Source organism: Erpetoichthys calabaricus, chromosome 13 (genome assembly GCF_900747795.2).
Source record: "Erpetoichthys calabaricus chromosome 13, fErpCal1.3, whole genome shotgun sequence".
NCBI classification, from domain to species: Eukaryota; Metazoa; Chordata; class Cladistia; order Polypteriformes; family Polypteridae; genus Erpetoichthys; species Erpetoichthys calabaricus.
The window spans coordinates 121,354,670-121,379,049 of NC_041406.2; the positions used below are offsets into that span (position 1 = coordinate 121,354,670).

The window sequence follows — 24,380 nt, forward strand, 5'->3', positions numbered from 1 at the left end:
GAACATGCTTAATCCTTTAGTGAAGACACCATATACAATGAATCTATGCATAACAACAAAATATTTTCATAATATTCTAGTTATGGCCAGCTAATGCACCCATCAAATAAAAGTAATGCAATTTTTTTTTTGTTCTTAAACATATTTGGGGTGCAAATCTGGGTGGAGTACTGCCATAAGTTATTCACACATGCACAAAGCCTTTCTGTAACCTCTTTTCTGTGATGAAGATTTATGCTTAGCCATTCATTTCAATGTCTTCATTTTGTCTCTAGACACATTTATGCACCTTATATGGAATTAATGCAGATGATACCAGCTCTCCACAAATGTGGTTCCTGGATTTGTATTAGATACAGAAGCTTAAGTGACATCGGTATACATGCACCTACCACTTTCCTATGGATCAACATAGACAAAAATTCAACTGCTTTATGTACAGCTGTGCACCTTTCACTTGACTCCACTACAATTTTCTCTTAAATATTTTGTTTTGTTCAAAATTATGCATGCCATTTTCAGAGCTATTATTTGTTCCTTTTTCAAGTATATTTTTTTATTATTTGCTCAAAAATTAAGTCTTTCCAATCATTATTTATAGTTACTCAGATTCGTGCATTTTTTCTTGATACCCTTCTTGTCCCATTTGCACATTTGTCAAACTACTGCTGCTGTTAATAGAATGACGCATAATAGGGAACCCAATAATTGGAAACCCAAGGATTCAATGGTTACAACATCATCTTTACTTTACTTATTTTTATTTAGTTGTGGACTTCACTATTTAATTACAGAATGACTGGGAGGTTTGGAAAATTATATATATATTATGTGTATATTGTGACACTAGAGGGAGCTGTCATTCCTCTAACCCGACAAACAAACATCCAGGAAACACCAGGTAAAAGAACTCCGGCTTGCTTGCTAGGTTCCCAACAGTCCTTTATATAGTCCTTGAGCCGGAAGTGCTTCTGTTCTTCCTCCCACACGACTTGCCAGCACTTCCAGGTCAAATGGAGGGCTGGAGTTTTCTCCGTCCCCGTGGCTTAGGAGTACTTCCAGGCTATACGGAAAGTAAAAATCCCCTGGTCTTCCTGCAGCATCTCCTTTAGCACCCACGGTACCCTGCAGGGCTGTGAAGCTGAACTCCAGATCCCATGGTGCCCTGTGGGAATCCGGGGCACTGATATGCTGCAGGGAAACCCCCACCTAGCGTCCTGGGGGAGGCAGTGTCACAAAGGAGCTGCCATTCCCCATCCTTACATTTTTCGGCTGTTTATATATATATATATATATATATATATATATATATATATATATATATATATATGTAGGTAACCACCCATACAATCAGATTGTGACACAGACTACGAATGCCGTGAATGTAATTACCCCGATCTACATGCTGTCAAATAAACGAACCACACGCCGTGGCGCAATGTTAGGGGCTTCGCCTCTGGCGCTGACGTCCGAGGTTCGATTCCCGAGAGGGAGTGCAGTAGAGTGTGTACGCCTGATGAGCCCAGAATTAGGGCGAAACACATGTCGCGTACTCTTTGCATTTTTTGACACTAAACTATTTCAACCATTCCATGATCTGCTTGTCACAACTGAGGGCACCGTGGCGGATGTTAGCAGACTTGCTGGCCAACCACAAGCGTTACCTGGTAGGTAACCACCCATACAACAAGATTGTGACACAGACTACGAATGCCGTGAATATATATATATATATATATATATATATATATATTAGTGCTGGCAACAATTAAAGTTTTTCATCGTCATTAATTGCAGACAATCACAACAATCACATTGTTATGTGCAAAATTCAACAATGAACTCAAAAGTAGTGTATTGCGTGTATTTGGTTTGCAAACACTTTAAACAAATAAGGTGCTTTTTAACAGCAGTATTCCCTTTACATAGTAGCACTTAAAATATTACATTAATGTAATCAAATCAAATATAAAACCAAAGCTGTTTGCCACTGTCAGGGTATTAACGTTTTATCTAGTTCGTTATAGAAAAACAAGTCCAGAGCCACAATCACAACATTATAACAGGCACCTTCAGAGCAACAGCAAGTTAACATTTCTAAATCTGTTTTCTTTTTTTATCTGAACAGATACCAGCAGAAACATTTTCTTTTACCAGGGAGCAGCATAAAAACAGTCCATGATCAGTAGCAACTCTTTGAGGGCTAATATTTATTCCAAAAAACTTAGTGCACAAAGAAATGGTTTCACACATAAATCAACATAAAATGTCTGTTGCTGGTTTTGCCTGCTGTCAGCACCTGTTGCAGCAGCAGCGGCTCAAAAGCCAGCAGGAATGCACAATGGGCTGGCTGCCTGGCTGTCTTTGTGAGGCAGGTGCGCGCGGGTGGCAGTTGCAGTGAGACGCAATATGGTTTGTAACTCCTGTCATCGTAAGTGTCTGTCCTCCCAGGCGAACGTTGCCATAAGTGCGTCAGCTACACAAACGTGTTCAGCACCACGAAAAGCTGATGCCGGTATCTCACTTTCGTTTTCGATTTACATCTCCAGATCACTTGCCTCCGATTCAGCGATAATACGAAAAAAATCATCCACAGATTATTTTGCTTTGGGCATTCACTTTGGTATCTCTCCACATGCCATTTTAGAAGCTGTTTGCTCTTTGCTACTCATGCATGCGCAGGGAATCGAGGTCAAATTAACACAGCTAACTTTCCTTCTAGCAAAAGAGTATCGAAAAGTGCAGTAACAAGAAGATCACAGAGGCTTTCAAAATAATAATAATAAAAACTGCATTAACGTGCGATAAAATAATTGTCAGCGTTAATTAATGTGTTAACACGTTAATAACGTGTTAACTTGCCTAGCCCTAATATATATATAGGGGTGAGTACAGCCGTCCTACTCCCGACACAGACAGGCAGAACAGTAATTGCCACACACCACATGGTTTATTTATATTTGCACTCCAGAGCACAAGGTAAAGCACAGTCCCTTCTTTCTCCAGCCAGTCCTTCCAACTCCACTCCTCCTTCATGAGCTTTATCCACTTCCTCCCGATACAGAGTATTAGATACTGGCGACTGGCCCCTTTTTAAAGAGCACACTTTAAGTACTCCAGGTGCCCAACAAGTTTCTTCTGGCAGCACTTCTGCCACACCCGCAAACATCCATGTGCTCCCTGGCAGTGGCCACGGTCCCAACAGGGTTGAGCTTCTATGCTCATGACCTGTGGCCCCGCTGGAAACCAAGGGGGCTGCCCTCTGTCGGTCAAAGGGAAAAACTGTCCTGGAAGTACTCTCTGCCCCGGGCCTTCCATAATCAGAGCGTCCCAGCCAGCTAAGGGCCTCGACCGTCCACCACAATATTACATATATAAATATAATAAACTATATTTCTGCCTATGTATGCTACTATGAAAAAAAGAACATGAACAGGCTGCTTCCCTGGTGTAACACAATACCCATTGTTTAAAGAATTGAAAAACAAACTATATGGACTCGCAAGCCATCCTTTTACTGTTAAAAATTTAAGATTAAATTACCACTTCAATTACCACCCTTTTCTTAGTTATTATTGTACTTTACTTTTTCTTCCACAAGGAGTAGGTCAACCAGCTGGTATGGGCCAGCAAAACTGTTACTTCCGTCTTTTGTAAATGACCTTGGACTGCATAAAGGTTTATTTTCTGCAGGAATATTGTTTACTGGAGTATTTGTTTTCCTCCCCTTGATGACAGTTTGCCTTGTCAGAGTTCTTAAATTAAAAGGTGTTTATAATAGTATGAAAAGTATTTATATTTAACTTTTGTGACTGATTTCTGTTTTATCCTTTTGTTCACTGTAATAATTATTTATGTACATTTTGTAAGGTTTTGCACTTTACTGTATATTTGTAAAAATGTGTAAGCCCTCTCTAGTTTCTCAGTGAAGAGCACTATAAGAGAAAAAATTGAACTGAATGGACAAAATTGCTTCTTCTAGGATTGTACCTTCACAAAGATGAGGACGGACAGCGCTCTCAGGGTAGTTTTCAGTGGTTCTCTGCGTCTCAAGTGTAAAAATGCTTGCTGTCAACGTTGGTACTTCACCTTTAATGGTGCAGAGTGCACCGGTCCCCTGCCAATTGAAGCCATTATCTACCTGGATCAAGGAAGCCCAGAATTAAATTCAACAATAAATATTCACCGAACTTCATCAGGTAAGAGCTACATAAAAGCAGAGTTATCTGCTTCTTGGTAATTCGATGTTTTGAAGTTGACTGACGAAAACTACAAGGGAAAGCTGCTTTCCAAGTTCTTTTTATTTCTGTTGCAACAGATAATTAATATACACATAAAATTGCAAAATATTACTATATACTGCAAGGAGAGATCAATTATTATGGGATTAAATGAGTTAAAAAGTCAAGAACTACTCTGTATAAACTAAACACATGCTACAATTAGAACATTACTATCCAAGTGAATGGCAAGCACACAAATTGATTTTAGGGCAAGAAAATGCTCCTTCACAGGCACCAGCAGAGAATACCTTCATTCTGTTTTCAATGATAAGTTTTCTGAAATGGTATTATGGAATAAAAGGAAACATTGACAAAGTGGTTTATCTGTGCCAGTGCATTCAGTGCTGTGGTACTGGTAATATCTTGTTAATTTGTTTATTTATTACCAGTTCATAGCATGTTTCATTATCGTATGCTGCTCCTTTATTATCTGGCCTTACATACTATTGTCACTGGTCTATAGGAGACATGAAAGTAAGAACTGCATTGCACTACGCACAAAACATTATACGTGAACTTTTGCCTTGCAGCCAAAAATAAAAAAGTTTTCCTCCTGTCTATAACATTTTTGTGAGGATGAATTTCAGAAGTTATGCATTTAAAATAGTGAGAGATGGTTGTAGTTCTCAATAAACCATTGGCTATTTCTTTGTGATTTAAAATAGAATAATTACTTAAGATTCCAAATTGAATATGGTATAAAGGCCACTCCAGACCAAACTAGCCCTTGAATTCTTACTCTTTGTAAATTATTGATTTAATAATTTCATGGGAAAAATAATAATATTTAGGAATCTCTTTAAAACCCTTACGCAGATGTCAACAAAAAACTATTCTGCCCCTGTGACCAAATCTCTGGGTGACAGAACTAAGTGTGGTAACTGTTCTGTTTGTTTGATTGCAGTGGAGGGGCTTTGTGAAGGGATTCATGCCGGACTGGTAGACGTTGGTGTATGGGTGGGTACCTGTGCAGACTACCCACGAGGAGATGCATCTACTGGATGGAATTCTGTGTCAAGGATCATCATTGAAGAACTTCCTAAATGAAATACTGCTGTAAACATCAAAGTTTTATTAAAATTACAGCTTTTTCATAATGTTCTCTATAGAGCATAAAGATAGTTTAAAAATAAATCAGAATGCAGCAATCTTTTTATACATTTAATGCTTATAAAACATGAATATTTACCATACAAACTGAATAGACATTTGGAGTGTTATGTTTTGCAACAAGATATTTTCATTAACATATTGAAGTAAATAAAATTACCTGTTTATACAGTAATTAAAAACTGAATCATGAATGAATATTTCTTTGTCATACTGTAGTAGTACTGTAGTACTGTAATGTTTCTCCCAAAAACAAAACTACTAAAAAGATTTTTCGGTATTTTGCCTATTTATTTACTTATTTTGCGTTTCCTCCATTAAAAACATTTTTTTTTCTTTTTGTAACAAATTCCTCCAGCTGTTCTTCAGCATGAACAGAAGTTATTAAAGGATGTGCCAATTTTCTTATTAACTGACCCAGTTCAGGTTGAAGATGATGCCTAACCTGCTAGCTGCATTGTGCAGAATGTGAGAAACAGCTCCCACTGAACACAAGCCTGTGTTTTTGAAGTTCTCTTTCATTTATGAAGAGGCCATAGTCTGAAATACTTTTTACTTTACTGTGATAATTAACTATATGAATTTCCCCTTGGGATTAATAAAGTATCTATCTATCTATCTATCTATCTATATAGTGACTTGTTGTATTTAACTTAATATAAACATTAAAAAGACCACTGAGTAGAAAAAAATGTGTTTGAAGGCAAAGCAAATAATCTTGTATTACAGTGCATAATGCATAAAGAACTTTTTAATAATTATTTTGTAAACAATGATGCAAATTTAACATAAACTGTCAAATTATTTTATTAAAACTTTAAACATAAAAAGATATCAGGTAATGGCTTTTCCCAAGGGTACAAAAATCAAATTGATAAATAAAGCAAAGTAGAACAGCCACCCAAAATTCAGTGTTTAACAAATATAAAAGGATCTGTAACTCTTATATTGGTACTTTAATTTTTTTAAACAACTTTATTGTCCGTCTTAAATGAATATGCATTTTTGTGTTGATATAAAAAGGATAGTCTGTTGAATTACCACAAACAGTTATAATATTAAGGTTCCACTAACCAAGTCCTTGCAAAACTATGAAAACGTTTCAAAAGCTGCCACTTTCTTCACTACGAGTAAAATGGGCCCTTTATTCTTCACTGAGATCCACAGAATTTTCTAGGTAGTTACATTAAAAAATGAGACACAGTTTCATAGACTGCAAATGTAATGCAACAGGCAGGAGTCACTTTAATGATATTAGGTATCATTCCTTTGTAAAAACCATAAATTCCTTCATTCCTGCAAAATATAAAAATGTAAAACAGTTCAAGAATTTCAGTAATTAAAGACCAAGTCATATTTTAGAATATCGATATAAGACAAAAATAATAAATGAGGTTACATCACACACACAAAAAGTCACAGTGGCTGATAGGGTGAAAACTGACTTTGTTCAGACCTGTTTAGCATCCTTTCCATATAAAGGACATTAGTCTAGCTGTATAGATATCACTACTTTTGGTGCCTTAGCCCATTATGCGACTTACTTGGGGTGACACAGTACATCTGCCACCCTCTTTATCTAAAATATATATACAGTGTTCACATGACTTAATAAACATTGACACTATAACATAATTTTAAAACATGTAAATGATCTTTTGTAACTTAATGCTCATATATAAAGATGAAATTTCCATCATATTGTGCTAGAGTCATGAAATACTATGCTGTATAATTTATATGCAACACAAAGGGATTTTCATCAGAACAAAAATAACCATTCATTCATTCATCCATTTTATGACTTGTTTATCTAGTGTATGGTGGCAGGGTGAGAGTGCCTGTCTAAGCAGCCCTGAGGGCAAGCTGGGGATCAACCCTGGATAATTACACTCATTTGTATTGGGCCAATTTTTAACTCATGTAACATGTGAGAGGATGTTAAGGATACAGAGGATTCTTCAGATTCACAGTAGCAGTGCCAAGGTCAGCATCCGAGCTTAAAACTATATGCCTGTGAAATAGCAGCACTGGCCACAATGCTACCATACAGCCTCATAAAAATAATTCACTTTTCAAAATTCCAATCCTATCGCAATGCAACCACGTTACATACCTCCATGTTCTCCTGATGACATCAACCATTCCCATATAATTGTTATGCTGATCCTGTAAGCGAGCACGGACCACCTGGTATGGATACGTTGCAGACACTGCAAATATTTTGGAAAATCCTGCCATTGTTATGTATTCAAAGGAATTCTGTTATTAAGAAAACAAATATATGCAAAATAAATATCAGAAGCAGTCTTTATATAAACGGAACAGTCTCATAACATTTACATACATATTTTCACATGGAGACCTGCTGAAGGGGTCTGGTTAGTACTCAAGGGGTATCTTCTAACTAGAAGGAAGGGGAAAAGGGAAGATAGTAACTGTGCGAAGGAAAGGAATGGGAGGTCACAGGTAACTAGCCTGAGCAGCAAGAGGGTACACAGGACAGTAATGTCACTGGCGGTGGTAGTTCTACCTGTGCTTTGGACCCCGCTACTTGGGCCTTACAAAAACACCAGGGACCAGCAGAATGTGCTTTGACAGGTTTATATTATATATATATATATATATATATATATATATATATATATATATATATATATATATATATATATATATATATAGTGGCAGGCCTTCTACACATGTTCCAGGGGAGCGATCATGGACTGCTCAATACCTCCCCCGGGACGCTTGGTGGCAGCACCCCCTGGCTGAGGATGGTGCCTCAGTTTCCCGCAGAGCTCCATGGGAGATGGAGTTCTCCAAAGTCCTGTTAGGATCTGGGGTGGCCGCCAGGGGGTGCTGCACAGGTCCCTGAGCCGGCCTGGACAACTCTACAGCCCCGTCCGGAAGTGCAATCAGAAACAGGTGATCAAGCACCTGGAGCATTTCCGGGTGGACTATAAAAAGTGCCGGCAACCACCACTCAGGGCCAGAATCAGGAGGAAGAGGATGAGGTTGCCAGGGATGAGTAGTGGTGCCAAACGGGAGTGTTGTAACTTAACTTTAAGTGCTTTTGGGACAATGTATTGCCTGTGGGGTTCACGGGGAAGACGTACCACTGATTTGTTTGCTAGAGATTGTTTTCTCTATCTATGTGACATTCTGTGCTCCTGACACACACATCTTTGAAGAGGAAGATATGTTTGCATTCTTTTAATTGTGAGACAGAACTGTCATCTCTGTCTTGTCATGGAGCACAGTTTAAACTTTTGAAAAAGAGACAAATGTTTGTTTGCAGTGTTTGAATAACGTTCCTGTCTCTCTACAACCTCCTGTGTTTCTGCGCAAATCTGTGACCCAAGCATGACAATATAAAAATAACCATATAAACATATGGTTTCTACTTCGCGGATTTTCTTATTTCGCGGGTGGCTCTGAAACGCAACCCCCGCGATGGAGGAGGGATTACTGTATAAGCCGGACTTATGTATAAGCCGATATTCTATTTTTTCATTTTCACAACTTTTTTCCTTAGATAAGCCGCGGCTTATAGACAAGAACTTAGGGTAATATCTTTTTATGTTGCAGAATATTTTGACTGGCTCTTAACATTGAATAAGCAACTGCTTAGCACAAGTTGTTTGAATAAGAAACTTAAGGCTAATGTGAAATGGTCACGTTCTCCCCATATCTCCGAGGGCTTATGCATGACTTCCTGAAGACTCAAATGTGAAGTAAATAAAGGGTCCAATGGCACACCCCCGTAATGGATTACAAGGGTCACAAGCTGGGCTGATTGCCCATGGACTTTCTCTAAATGCTGCTAGGGAAAACCCTGGTCCCCGAGACCACTTAGATCACAAACACGCAACACTGAGGTGGCAAATGAACCGAGGACCAAAGCTTTAGCCTGTATATATGGGGTATGATCACTGTCAAAAATAACTATCATTTTACTTTGTGGCACATGCATAGTAACAAAAATCAATTGCTTCTTCTTTGATAGAGAATGTGTGTGTCCAATGATGTATTTTTAACAGTTATACTCGGAATTTTCAGAAGCAACCGTATCTTTCAGAAGTGCAAGTGTTATTGACACATGTGAAATGTAAATTTGACTTAAATTATTACAAGTTATTTTTGACAGCAATCTTACTCCACTCTACACTTATGTTCATTGATGATATAACTACTGATGGCAATTACACAATGAATTCTGAGGTGTACAGACACATTATATCTACTTAAGTTCCAGTAAATTCCTCAAAACTCATTAGACGGCACTTCATGTGACAACAAGATAATAATCCTAAACATAATGTTAAGGCAGCACAGGAGTTTTTCAAAGCTAAAAAATGGAAACTTCTTGAATGGCCAAGCAAGTCACCTGATTTGAATCCAATTGAGTATACCGTCTATATGCTGAAGAGAAAACAAGCCCCCAAAAGAAGCAAGAGCTAAAGATGGCTACATTAGAAGCCTGGCAGAGCATCACTAGAGAAGATCCTCAGCACCTGGGGCCTCATGTATAAACGGTGCGTACGCACAAAAATGTTGCGTAAGCACGTTTCTACATTCAAATCGCGATGTATAAAACCTAAGGCGTAAAGCCACGCACATTTCCACAGTAGCTCATACCCTGGCGTACACAAGTTCTCCGCTCGATTTTGCAGACTGTCGGCACCCAGCATCAAAGCAGTGTTAGGATAACTACACTGGAACAGTTTCTTTTTTAGATCCACATCCCTGACGCGGCTTTATAAATACACTGAAATTAACCGTATATTGTTTATTAGTTTAATGCATCCGATTGTAATTAACCTGTAACAATATAATGGTCCACATAATGGTCAAACTATTCTAAATACAATAGCTGCTTTAGCGTTGTTACTCTCAGTGCACCTTCTTCTTCTTCTTTCAGCTGCTCCAGTTAGGGGTTGCCACAGCGGATCATCTTTTTCTATATTACTCTCACTGCTCCACTCAGAGTACTTATCCCACTGTATCTGAGTGGGGAATCACAGCTCTACAGCAGCTGATCGGAAAGAGAATTATCAGTATACAGCATCAAGCACATGCTGTCTATTGAACTGCTCTCACACGGCAAACGTTTCAGAGCCTTTCCTGTACTGACCTCACGGTTCAAAAACAGTTTCATCCCAACTATAAACGCACTCAATCAGTCCATCAAGTGTTCCTTGTAGAAATGTTTGTACTTATAAGTACAATTACCTCACTGTAAACTTGAGATACAGTTATAACATTGCACAACCTGAGCCATTTTATAAAGCGTGTATTTGCTTTAATGACAAAATAAACTACATGATTAAAGTGGAAATTTAGAGATTAAAGTTGACATTTCGTGCTTTTTTCCCCCCACTGTGTGCTTATTTTTTTTCTCTGTACCCTAATAAGCTTTCATATGACACTCAGACGGCAGGCTACGACTCGCATTTTCACAGCGACTTTGATATGTGACAACTTCTTTTTTATTTCGGGCACTGTGCGACTTTGTGAACTTGAGCTTTCGAGTTTCTCCGGCACGCTATGTCACTCGATCAACTTCCTTTTCTTGTTTATACCACTGTTTAAACCAACAAATAGTATGTCTTTCCTTGCCTCCACTTGGTATTTGCTGAAATCCTTCTATTTTCCCTCGTGCTTTTGCCATTGTCTTTTCACAGAAGGCTAATCTTAAGGGCTATTTATATTGATTTGCATATTCAAAGAGGCATAAAGGCGCGTGCACGTGCATTACGTTTCATGCTGACTGGGATTTATGGAGCAGAAGAACGTGGAAGTTGGCGTTCGCACAGATTTATGCATTTGGATTTTTTTGTGTGTAAGCACATTTCCACTTTTGTGCTTACGTCATGTTATAGTGTGAGTTCTATACACGCCGTCATGCATTAGGCCCCTGGTGGTGTCTAAGAATCACAGACTTCAAGCAGTCATTGCATGCAAGGGATATGCAACAAAGTCCTACATATGACTGCTTTAATATACCTACCATTTGCTATGTCCCAAACATTACGGTGCCCTTAAATGGAGGGACCACATATTAAAAGTGATGCAATTTCACATACTGTGACTGAAATGTATGCAAATACCCTTAAATCAAAGTCTGCAATGTGCAGTTTAATCACATTTGAATTGTTTGATTTGTAATTTTAAACTGTGGAGGAGAGGGGAATAAAAGCAAGGAAAAAAAACACACACACATTTTAGAAGCACATTTTTATTGAAAACATAAGTTTAAAAAATATTGGCACTCCCAAAATTAATATTTAATGAAGTCTACCCTGGCAAAAATACTCTCATTAAGCCTCTTTCTGTAATGTTTAACAAGTCTAAACAAGTTTAGTATAGCAAAAGCTAATCATCAGCCCAGATGTAAATTATGATTATTTGTGAATGATGGTGGATAACAATTCCCTGGTAATTAGTTTCCCCAGAAGAAATAACAAACAGTCCTACTGGCAGATCTTGAAAAGTGTATATGTGCAGCAGAGGCACGCCTCTTAATAGGATGAGCAATGTTGAACAAGTAAGCCAAATGATAAAGTACACTCTGCTGTTCTTCGCTGTATGCTGTAAAACTGGAAGTTTGGTGCTGAAGTACTATTTCCTGACTGGGAAGTCTTCCTTATTACTATAAACAAGCACACTGAAAGAAAAACAAAACGTGTCTCCCCCCCCCCCCGATGAATTTATATAACACGACAACTAAACAAAGTACAATCCTCACAAAGCCCTACCTCACTTTCCTGCTTAAAGACATAGCCTCCACATACAGTATCTTTAACACATGTTATGCTGAACACACAAAAAACTTTCTATGTTGCATTACTGCAGGCTTTATTTAAAGTATTTTTTAGGAGTGCTAATATTTGTGCCCAATATCTTTTTGAGAGAACATACTTTTCTCAGAATAAAACAATGTCTTTCAGGAGTGATTTGTGTTAGATAAATGGTAATCAATTTGTCCAAACATTTTGAGTTATATTTAAATAATTATATGTGTTATTTATTTTCTAAGTTTGTTTTTATCCTTTTCTTTAGGGGTGCCAACAATTGTGGTGTTGACTATATATGTATACACAGCCATATATACACATACACTGATCAACCATAACATTAAATCCATATAGTGTAGGTCCTCCTTATGCCGTCAAAACAGCTTTGACCCATTTAGGCATAGATTTCATAAGACCACTGAAGGTGTCTGGCACCAATACGTTTTCAGCAGATCCTTTATGTCCTGTAAGTTGCAAGGTGGTGCCTCTAGAAATCGGACTTATTTTTCCAATGCATCCCACAGATGCTCAATCGGACTGAGATCTGGGAAATTTGGAGGCCAAGTGTACACCTTGAACTCTTTATAATGCTCCTCAAAGCATTCATGAACAATTCTTACAGTGTGGCAAGATACATTACCATTCTGAAAGTGGCCACTGCCAACAGGGAATGCCACTGCCATGAAGAGGCGTATGTGGACTGAAACAATCTTTAGGTAGGAGGTACATATCTAAGTAACATTCACATGACCACCAGGAACCAAGACTTCCCCGGAGAACACTGACCAGAGCATCACAACTCCTCCACTAGCTTCCTTTCTTCCCATAGTGTTTCCTGCTGTTATCTCTTCCCCAGGTAAATGACACACATGCACTCAGCCGTCCACATGAGCTAAAAGAAACTGTGATTCATCAGCCCTTGTCACCTTCTTCCACTGTTCCATGATCTAGTTCTGATGCTCACATGCCCATTGTAGGCACTTTTAGCAGTGGACAGAGGTCAGCATGGGCACTCAGACTGGTCTGCAGCTATGCAGCCCCATATGCAGCAAGCTGCAATGCACTGTGTGTGCTGACACCTTTGTGTCATTGCCAGCATTAAGTTTTTCATCAATTTGTGCTACAGTAGCTGTTCTGTGGGATCAGACCAGATGGGCTAGCCTTTAGTCCTAACACGCATCAATGAGTCTTGGGTGCCCATTACTCTCTTGCAGGTCCACCAGTTGCCGTTCCTTGGAACACTTTTGGTAGGTACTAACCACTGCATACCAAAAACATCCCCTATGACCTGCCATCTTGGAGATGCTCTGACCCAGTTTTCTAGCCATCACAATTTGGCCCTTTCCAAAGTCACTTAGATCCATACACTTGCCCATTCTTCCCGCTTCCTACACATTATCTTCAAGAACTGATTGTTCCCTTGCTGCCTAATGTATCCCATCTCTTGACAGGTGACACTGTAATTAGATAATCAAACGTTGTTATTAACTTCGCCCATCAGTGGTTTTAAGGTGGTGGCTGATCAGTGTATATACATATACTGTACATATACATTCAACATATACATATATACACATATATATATATATATAATAATAAAACAAAAAAGGTTTTGCTTCAGCCATACCAGTTTAGCATCTAAAGGAAGGCTTCTGTGCTTGTTATATTTCTTTTTTAGCTCCTCATATGCCATAAACTGAAGTGCACCGTGTGACGTACCCAGCAAACCTGGCAAAAATCCCTAAAAAAAAGAAAACAAGTACTCAGGGATGATAAACACCAAAATGATGAAGCAGTTATAAACAGAATGCTGAGAAGCAATTTTAAATGTTTGTGGCATGCACGTTTATCTATAGTCTACTATACTCTACAGTTTTCAAAACCTGATTATTTTAATTCAGGGTCACAATGGGCCTGAGTCATTGAGAAAAGCACCCAGTTCAACCAGCCCTAAATGGGAAGCTACTTGATGCCCATCAACATAACTAGACAGCCCTAAATGGCAAAATGTAGAATAAACATGCCTTGTGAAGTTGGGATACAACATAAAATCTGAAAATCATGATACTGAGCTCTTTCAAAAGCACTGTATTTAGTAAAAGGCTGATTGATGCTTGGTTCGGTTTCTTTACAAATAAACGTCTTCATTAATGCACTCTAGTGCAGTATACTGAAAAATCTATACTGAAAAGGTATAATGAGGCCCACTGTGGAATAACTTAAACTTTCTTTTATTTATAACTTTTTATATGCCATGACCTTTAAGATTAATTAATACAAAACAGGTAAGTATCAGGTGGCACTGGATACTACATGATAGATCTGCTTTTCCAGAACATACTGGTAATATAAACTGAGGGGCACCTGTGGTGTTGAAAGTCAAACCTCATTTGTATCACTATATTATATTATATTATATTATATTATATTATATTATATTATATTATATTATATTATATTATATTATCCATCCATCCAGTTTCCAACCCGCTGAATCCGAACACAGGGTCACGGGGGTCTGCTGGAGCCAATCCCAGCCAACACAGGGCACAAGGCAGGGAACCAATCCCGGGCAGGGTGCCAACCCACCGCAGGACACACACAAACACACCCACACACCAAGCACACACTAGGGCCAATTCAGAATCACCAATCCACCTAACCTGCATGTCTTTGGACTGTGGGAGGAAACCGGAGCGCCCGGAGGAAACCCACGCAGACACGGGGAAAACATGCAAACTCCACGCAGGGTGGACCCGGGAAGCGAACCTGGGTCTCCTAACTGCGAGGCAGCAGCGCTACCACTGCGCCACCGTGCCGCCCTATATTATATTATATTATATATATATATATATATATATATATTCACGGCATTCGAAGTCTGTGTCACAATCTGATAGTGTGGGTGGTTACCTACCTATATATATATATATATATATATATGAATGCAAGTAAGACAGAGTCATAGTTTATTTTCTAAAAAAAGCAATTGTTGACTGCTCCTTTTGGTAATATGGTTGGTATTCTGTGATCATTTTAGACCTAATATTGCCAAGTCTTATCATTCTTTTGTACTTTATCCCTCTGGTCATACACTGGTTTGCCATTTTTAAAATGGTCTTTTCAGGACACACTGCCTAAATTTTACCAGCAACGTTTTTTAAAAAAAGAAAGACTTTCCGGATTCCATAAAAAGTTGAAAACTAGTTTAGTTATGATTATTAAAAATATAGTTAAAAATGTATTTCTAGTATACCTTCATATGATGGGGTGTTAAATTTGTCTCTAAGAAAACAGGAAGATTAAAGTCTTAGAATATATTAAATGTATAAAATGAAAATATTGCAGTTCTGTGGGTGATTAGGGTCTTAGACAAAAGCATATATACTTTTCAGACTAAAAGTTCACAGATTTCATGATCTTCTACTCACCTACTGTACCATCTTGAAGCAATTAACTGTCTTCCTTTCAGGTGTTCTAGTGACTAGGCTGTCACATTATACATCTATTATTGGTTACTAATGAACCAATACAGTATGTGTGTCAAAATTATTAACCAATCAACAGAAGTAAAAATGAATTCTAGACCCCAAAACCATGCCATCAATTCAAAACGAAAGTATTACCCGATACAAGCCTGGTATTCCCTCTTGACGGAAAATCTTTACAAGAGCATCAACCATTCCACGATATTGTTTCTTGGATTGGTCAACTCCAGCATCATATTGGAGGACTAGCTGAGTTTTTGTCACCCATATTGGATTTGTAATGCAGAGGGTCAATGCACCTGAATCAAACAAAAATGTAGCATAAAGTTAAAATGGCTCTATAAAACCATTGCTCCCAGTTTAAATTTCCACCACCCTATTATTTCATCCAAATTTCCATGCAGATCAAGTATTTTTCTTGGGTACATTTAAACTATGACAAAATCTAAATCCACTGTTCCTTTGCTACAGTATTAGATGACTGGATCAGCATCTAATCTGAGAAAATCCAATGGCTTTGTAGAGACACCATGATATGCTTCAGTATGCAATAATGTAATCTGTACAAAGAATTAATGCGACTATTACAATTACAATGGTATCTCAGTGGTTTGTTTTCTTTTGGGTAATTCTCTTTGGCGATTTCAGCAGGCTAAAGTTACTTTCTTTGGTGTGTGGTAGAGCATACATATAGTGTTTTTAATCAGTGTATTTATTCTAACATTGCCATTATTCTGTTTATTCTAACTACCTGGATTTTCATCCTAAAAAATGATTTTTTTTTGACAAACTCACATTTTGTAACTATTCTCATAATCACACACAGCATCAGTTTTTTATTAATTATTCTAAAGACTAGAAATACTTAAAGTCCCTGCAATACTTGTTTCAAATAAGCAGGTTCAAGAAATTGATTGATTAATAGATGTCTACTGTTTAACTTTTGTTATTTTAGAAGAACAACTAAGGTTCATGAGAAGATGGTAAGAAATTTTAATTCAAGGAGTGCAACCTTCAATTAAAAAAAAAAACTAAAAAAAAACTAAATGAAATTAGAACATTAATGTAGGAGTTCACTGTTCACTGGTACATGCAATGCTGCTTGTGTTTTTCTTAAAATATATTTCCTAAAAGATAGTAAGCATACAATTTTACAATACAAAACATTTTCAATGTTCTCACAATATGCCTATAAGCAGAGCTTTTATATTGTATATAACAATGTATAATTGCTAAAAGATTATTAGAATAGACACACAATTTATTAATTTGATAGCTATATGCATTTGATACATATGTTGGGGTGTAATTCATTGAGCTTTAGTTTCCCATATGAGACCAAATGCTACACAGGAACTGTAGTCCCTTAGAAAGGGGAAAAAAAAGAGTTAATTGGGACCATGGCACAATACAACTGCTTTAAGTAAAACAATGTGACTTTAAACACATATTAAATTCAACATAAAGTTCATACAGTTACTTGACTACCCTGCAGTACTGTATATAACACGGCCATATTTTGAATCTGCAGACTGCTTATATTATTTTTTTTTATTTTGTTCAAATAAACCAGGAGAAACTAATTTACAAAGGAACTTATAGGACCCGTAAAGCAATTTAACTACAGGGGCAATTAACATTGAAAGCATTCTCTCTTATACATTCTTCCTATATTGTATCAGTATTTTATAACTTACATCTATATAAAATACATCTGCTTCAGTCATTATATAATTTAATGGTAGAGGGAATGGAAAACAGTGCAGATGTGCAAAGGATCAAATCCTTTGAACACAGCCACCCATCACTAGGACAGCTAGCCAATCACATGTGTGTAATTTAATATGTCCCGGAGTCCCAACATGGAATTTCAAAATTAATAATGGACTGTCTGAAGGATTACAGTGAGGAATGACATGGGAAGTGACATCAGAAAGAGACCATTTCATCTAAATGTCAAAGAATATAACTTATGTATGCCGGTTGCTAAATTAAAGAGTCACCCAGGACTATATCCACCCTTGACATTGCTAATTTTCAGAAAGCTTTTCCTAAGATTATTTCAAGATTTTGATATCACTTTCACCTTCTATTATACTATCTTCTATTGGTATTATTATACTTTAATAAATACCATGTTGCTTTCACTTTTCTATATTTTGTCATTGTATATAGTGACTGATGTGATGCAATACATTTTAGGGTACCTGGTGGGGGGAAATTTGCTATTTGTTCATCCTGCGTGGTTTATCAAGGCTGAGAGGTCACAACTCGATAGAAGAACAAATGCAGCAAAAGTAAAACCTGGTTAGCCGGTAAGTGGCATATAACCAAAGGCTGTTCAACATACAGTACAGGGATATTTACAAGTGTTTACAGTAATACTTTACATGCCACTGCTATTGCAAATTAACCCGTAGCAGATCTCTTTTCCAAACAGCTTATTTAACATCACTTAGAGAATTCTAGCTAAAATTACTGTTACTATTTCAAACCCATTCCAGGACATTCCTAACCATGCGACACACCGGATTATCCTGCTAATATGCCCATGGCACTCAAATCGAGTTCTGCTTAAACCAGCTCACCCACAATATTTCAGAAAAACCACAAACTATAAAATTAAATTGCTATTATGTGCCTGCATTGTTGACAGTCAGTAGAATAAATCCATGGGCTTGCATACTTTATATCATATTATATACCTTCATCAGCAGGTAATTGAATTCACCAGAAAAGGGATTGGTTAAAAATTGCCTAATATCTAATGATTCAAATTATCAAATTTTTCAGTTAAAGTAATGTCGCTCATTTGGTCTTAAGCTACAAAAGCCGATGTATGGGAAAATTTCACTATTGGTGTCTGTTCCACTTTACCTGCAAATATGCTGTCACTCATTGAGCAGCAAATTTTATTGCAAGAGCAAAAGCAAGTTATCAATTTAGGTTCTGACTGGAAAAAAATACTTTAAATATTTTTCTTGTATATATATATATATATATATATATATATATATATATATATATATATATATATATATATATAAGGAAGAGAAGGTCTGTGATATGGTTTGCATATTTGCAGTTGGAGATCCATGAAGGGAGAAAAAACGAATCACGTACTGTCCATCAAAGACATAATGCACCTAATATCACTTTGCCAAAAAACTCACTTTCATTTCAACGGCAAGTATTACACACAGAAAGAAGGCATGCCAATGGGATCACCGTTATCTGGACTCCTAGCTGAATTGGTAATGCAACGATCTGAAAACATAGCTTTATCCCAGATTACACCCAAAATTTGGATACGCTATGTAGACGACACATTCGTCATATTAAGAAAGAACCAGCTGAATGAGTTCTACAATCATATTAACACAGTATTCCCTGCAATCCAGTTCACAATGGAAAAAGAAATCAATCGACACATCAACTTCCTGGACATTTACATCAAAAGAAATAGTGACGCCACACTGACCACAAGTGTTTACCGCAAACAATGCTACGCAGACAAGATTCTACACTTCGCCAGCAACCACCCGGTATCTCATAAACGGAGCTGCGTGAAAACCCTATTTAAACGAGTCCACACGCATTGTAATACCAAGGAAACAAAAATTAATGAGAGACGCTATCTCTTCCAACTTTTCACCTCGAACGGATACTCAAAAACATTCATTAATCGGAGTCTACACAGCAGACGCCAAAGGAATCAGCATACAATCGACTTAAGTCAGAACCCCCACCCCACCTGGCATTCACTCCCGTATCACCATAATGTGTCAGAAGGCACGGCACGCACCCTGACCAAGTGGGGCATCAGAATAGCACATAAACCCATGAACAATCTGCGCATGGTCCTGTTTAATGCTAAAAACAAGAAATCGACAGCCGAAACACGAAACGCAGTTTATAGTATTCCATGCAATTCTTGCTCAGCGGTATACATAGGACAAACGTCAAAAAGAATTTCAACACGTGTACAGGAACATCGCAACGCCGTCAGAAGAAAGGATGCACTATCTTTGATATATGCACATACTAAATCGACAGGACTCACATTCAACTGGGACAACGTAAAAGTAAAATTTAAGGGCAATACAAAAAGTGCCAGAGAGTTGGCCGAGTCTTGGCTATCAAATGAAAACGCCATCAACAGACACTTGGACATAAATCCAGCATATGCCAACTTAAGAAGGACATGTAAACAATAATTAAACTATACAACCCCCCCCCCCCCCCTGATCATACTGACTTAGTCACCTCCACCCCCCCCCCCACCACCCACTGAATGTGTTGCTATATATTGCCTTTGATTCTTGTAAGTCTAAGCATTATCCTCTGATGAAGACCCCTGATAGGGGTTGAAAGCTCAGGAATAAAACTATTTTATGATACGTGATTCGTTTTTTCTCCCTTCATGGATCTCCAACTGCAAATATATATATATATATATATATAACAGAAAAGACAGCATTAAATATGTTTCCATCCAAGAACTTTGGGAGTCTTCATAATTGAAAAGGGGTGTCTGCATAGCAATTCACACAAGTAGTATATGTAAATGAATGGTAATTCAGAAGCCACATGGTAATATAAGTTCTGCATTGAATTAAACAAAGATAGATCTCTTTAGTTTAAATGACACAACTCACTAACAACTATTTTTGTTAGAATTAAAAAGGTGTATCGTTCAAAAGCAGCTAAATAGAAGTCACGGGTCATGTTCGAGTAAAACATTTTTTACTATATATAAACATAACAATCATGTTCAGTTAACTGCTCATCATATTGAAAATGCACAGCAAAAAGTACTATAACTAGATGGTGACACAAGACACATAGTAAAATAACCACATTTTACCATAGATGTAGCATTAAGTGTTACAACTTCTTTCTCACCTGCTTGAGCTGCTGAAATTAAATGTTGGGAAGCACGTAGATCCCCTTGATTTCCTTCTTGTTTATATGCCTTGATTGCATTGTAACTGCAATATATAAAAGTATGTATTAAAAAGTTTCTGTGAAAGCAAAAGCTTACAACATGTGAAGTAACAGCTTTATACAGTATGTTATTAAATTTTTAATATTAGACACATTTATTATATATGCCAAAACAGCAAAATATAAAAAGGTAAATTCTGGGAATGCATGAAAATAATACATGAAAAAATATTTCAGACTTACAAGAAAAAGTATAGGCCCCAAGAGGCACCTGCACCCCAGATATTGGGTGTCACGCCTTGATAGAGACCTCTAAGTCCCTCCTGCCTCCAAATAGTTCTCATACAATGTAAAATTCCATTGTACTTTGGCCTCAAATCCAGTCCGTCACTAACTTTAGAAAGAGAAGAGAAAAAAGGGCTGACAGGTAGGCACTATAATACATAGGGCACACTCATACTTCTGTAGATCTCAGCAGTATTTCAGCTTTCACATAGTACAGGGAATCAGCAGCAGCACATTACTAAAATTATATTTTATGGCTCCCATTCATTTCACTGTAATGTATAAAAACAGTAACCTACTGTATAATTCCACACATCCAAAATGGACCTATTGAAATTAAATGACAGGCAGATGCATGACAAATAAATAGGACATATATTAACATGGTCAAAACCATGTGTCTCTGTTTATGGAAAGGTAAAAAAATGTAGCCTTAATGTTTGCCATTATAAAAGAACAATAGTACTAGTTGAAAAAGTTAAAATAATAAACTTTTCCAAGCAAACAAACTTTTAATTATACATATAAATAAGTTAATTAATCAGAAATACATTTTAATAACACAATTATTACAGATAAGTAAACAGCAATCAGCATTGGAACCCAGGCAGTCCTCTTATCTCATTATTTTTATCTACTATGACCTTTTAATGTAGACCTAAGTATTTAGTATAAAACATTAACTTCCCTAGCGTTAGACTAGGCCTTTACTCGGGCTGAAAAAACAGTTCCAAAAGCATTAGTCCAGAGTGTCACTTGGGCAATGGTATTGACACATCTTGTGTAAAGTGTTAGACCTGAGGATTACTCTGGCTGTAAAAGCATTAAAGGTGTTAGCTCCGAGCATTATTCAGGCAATAGTATAGGGGTGTCTGAGTGCTACCCAGGCAACAGTGCAGACACCTCATAATGGTGTCTCATAACAAAAGTTTTTCAGCGGCCCAGGTGTTGCACACTCTTGACAGTGATACGAGTAGTGATGTTTAGAAGCCTCTCATCAGCAGTAATGATGAAGTGAATCTGTCTTCAGGCAGTGAAATTGAAATGGACAGTGAAACTGAAAGTGATTCTGATGAATCCAAAAGTATTGCTTGCGTTTGGGTTTCTGTTGATCCTTCTTCAAATAAACCAGTACCAACTTGTTTCGATTTTGTGGGGTAGCCAGGTATAAAGTGAACGCTGACAGCCAAGATCTATTTACTTGCATGAAGTTAATTCTTGAAGATGACATGATCAAAAGAATTGCTGTTGAGAAAAACTGTTATGTTGAACAGTATCTGGTAAATGACTGTACACCTAAGCAGTTTTCTCATTCTAAGACATACCACACAAAAGACATACTTTGACAGTATATATGATATTACCATCTTCATTACTATCATTTATTTCATACTATTATTAATCATTATTATTGTATAATTACTATACTTTTAACACTTCTGACTTTGTGTTTTGCACGTTTTACAGTAGAAAGATGAGATTTAATAAAAATGTCATTTTTTCAAGCCAAAAAATGTAATGCTTTTTACATCTTTTTTTGAGAAAAATGTAATAAAAGGGAGGTTAATGACTACTATTATAACGATTTAAGGGTTTTTAACTGCTGATATCTCATTTTAATGTTTACTTCTTAATCTTAATGTTTGCCCTCTTTAAAGCTCGTGCAGAATACTATTCGACATTAATAATACAATACAATACAGTTTATTTTTGTATAGCCCAAAATCACACAGGAAGTGCCGCAATGGGCTTTAACAGGCCCTGCCTCTTGACAGCCCCCCAGCCTTGACTCTCTAAGAAGACAAGGAAAAACTCCCAAAAAAAACCGAATAGGGAAAAATGGAAGAAACCTTGGGAAAGGCAGTTCAAAGAGAGACCCCTTTCCAGGTAGGTTGGGCGTGCAGTGGGTGTCAAAAGAAGGGGGTCAATACAATACAATGCAGTACACAGAACAGAACAATTTCTCAATATAGTAAGAAATAAAAAATATAAATTTTAGAAGTACAGAGCAGAATTTAACAGTAGATGATATATCCCATAATAAGATTTGGATTTGTATAGAGTCCTGGAGACCTCATCCTTCAAGCTGCCTCCCCCATTTGGCCATTCCACGGCTGAAACAGTGCTGGGCCAGCCAATCCGATGAAAGGACCCCTCTTTCCCACGATTCCCGCGATCCTCCATCTGGGATGACTTTTCCTTAGGCAGGCAAAACAACTTGGCAGGTGGGCCATGGCACCAAGTGCCACATTTGAGTACCGAGAAGAAAAACAGAATAAGTGAGGGTTATTATACAATTATAACTGTCATGTTATTTATGTTTAAGTGCTAATGACTAACAACAGAGATGCAGTCTGTACAGTTAAATCAGCAGCTCTAGTCAGGATATGCTAAACTGAAGTAGTGAGTCTTCAGCCGGGATTTAAAAGCTGAGACCGAAGGGGCATCTCTTATAGTAGCAGGCAGACCATTCCACAGTTTAGGGGCCCTGTAACTAAAAGCTCGACCTCCCACTGTTATTTTATTAATCCTTGGAACCATAAGCAGACCAGCATCTTGAGATCTTAATGTGCGCTCTGGTTTGTAAGTCATGATAAGTTCAGACAAGTAAGCCGGACCTTGGCCATTTAATGCTTTATATGTTAAAAGAAGGATTTTGAAATCTGCCCTAAACTTAACCGGGAGCCAGTGTAAGGATTTAAGAACTGGAGTTATGTGTTCGTATTTTCTTGTTCTTGTAATAATTCTCGCAGCCGCATTTTGGATTAACTGGAGGCTGTATAAAGAACAGTTTGAACATCCAGTGAACACCGCATTGCAGTAGTCAATCCTACTAGAGATAAATGCATGAATTAGTTTCTCAGAATCCTGTTTATTTAAAAAGCGCCTTAATTTCCTAACATTTTTAAGATGGAAGAAACATGTTTTGGACAACTTTGTAATATGCGCTTTAAATGACATGCTAGAGTCAAAAGATAACTCCTAGATTGCGGGCTGATTCAGTAAAATTGACTGGGATTCCCACTGAGTTAAATGACGACAAAATATTGTTGTGATCAGCATCATTCCCTCCAACAATTAACTTCTCTGTTTTATGTGTATTTTAAGACAAGTAGTTCTTATTCATCCACTCCTTTAATTCACTAACACAACTAATTAAAGACAACATTGGAGAAACTTCATTTGATTTAAATGAAAGGTATAACTGGGTGTCATCTGCATACGAGTGAAAATTAACATTATGTTTCCTAAAGATAGATCCCAGTGGAAGCATGTAAAGTGAAAACAGTAAAGGTCCCAGTACTGAGCCCTGCGGGACACCATATTGAACTTCTGTGTATAATGATGGAGTACTGTCAGCACATTTCTGTACATATTGGAATCGATTTGATAAGTAAGAACTAAACCAAGCGAGCACGGTGCCTGTAAGCCCAACATCATTTTCTAGCCTGTGCAGTAAAACAGAATGG

At 37.4% G+C, this 24,380-nt stretch overlaps 2 protein-coding genes across 4 annotated transcripts in view; one reads left to right on the forward strand and one right to left on the reverse strand.

Moving 5' to 3' along the window:
* Window positions 1–5,587, forward strand: part of cthrc1a (collagen triple helix repeat containing 1a) — a 61,846-nt gene extending 56,259 nt beyond the window's left edge. For both annotated transcript variants that reach the window (XM_028790934.2, XM_028790935.2), the window contains 2 exons: window positions 3,983–4,199; window positions 5,188–5,587. In XM_028790934.2, coding sequence (XP_028646767.1) covers window positions 3,983–4,199; window positions 5,188–5,330 — 360 coding nt within the window. In that variant the 3' untranslated portion in view covers window positions 5,331–5,587. The remainder of the gene's footprint in view (window positions 1–3,982; window positions 4,200–5,187) is intronic.
* Window positions 5,588–5,607: 20 nt separating this feature from the next.
* LOC114641910 (mitochondrial folate transporter/carrier) overlaps window positions 5,608–24,380 on the reverse strand; it is a 60,912-nt gene continuing 42,139 nt past the window's right edge. The window contains exons 2-7 of one of the 2 annotated variants that reach the window (XM_051936091.1): window positions 20,869–21,019; window positions 20,584–20,669; window positions 15,817–15,977; window positions 13,818–13,931; window positions 7,510–7,655; window positions 5,608–6,689 (exon numbers count right to left, since the gene is read on the reverse strand). In XM_051936091.1, coding sequence (XP_051792051.1) covers window positions 6,575–6,689; window positions 7,510–7,655; window positions 13,818–13,931; window positions 15,817–15,977; window positions 20,584–20,669; window positions 20,869–21,019 — 773 coding nt within the window. In that variant the 3' untranslated portion in view covers window positions 5,608–6,574. The remainder of the gene's footprint in view (window positions 6,690–7,509; window positions 7,656–13,817; window positions 13,932–15,816; window positions 15,978–20,583; window positions 20,670–20,868; window positions 21,020–24,380) is intronic. The other variant, XM_051936092.1, reaches the window with a different exon arrangement.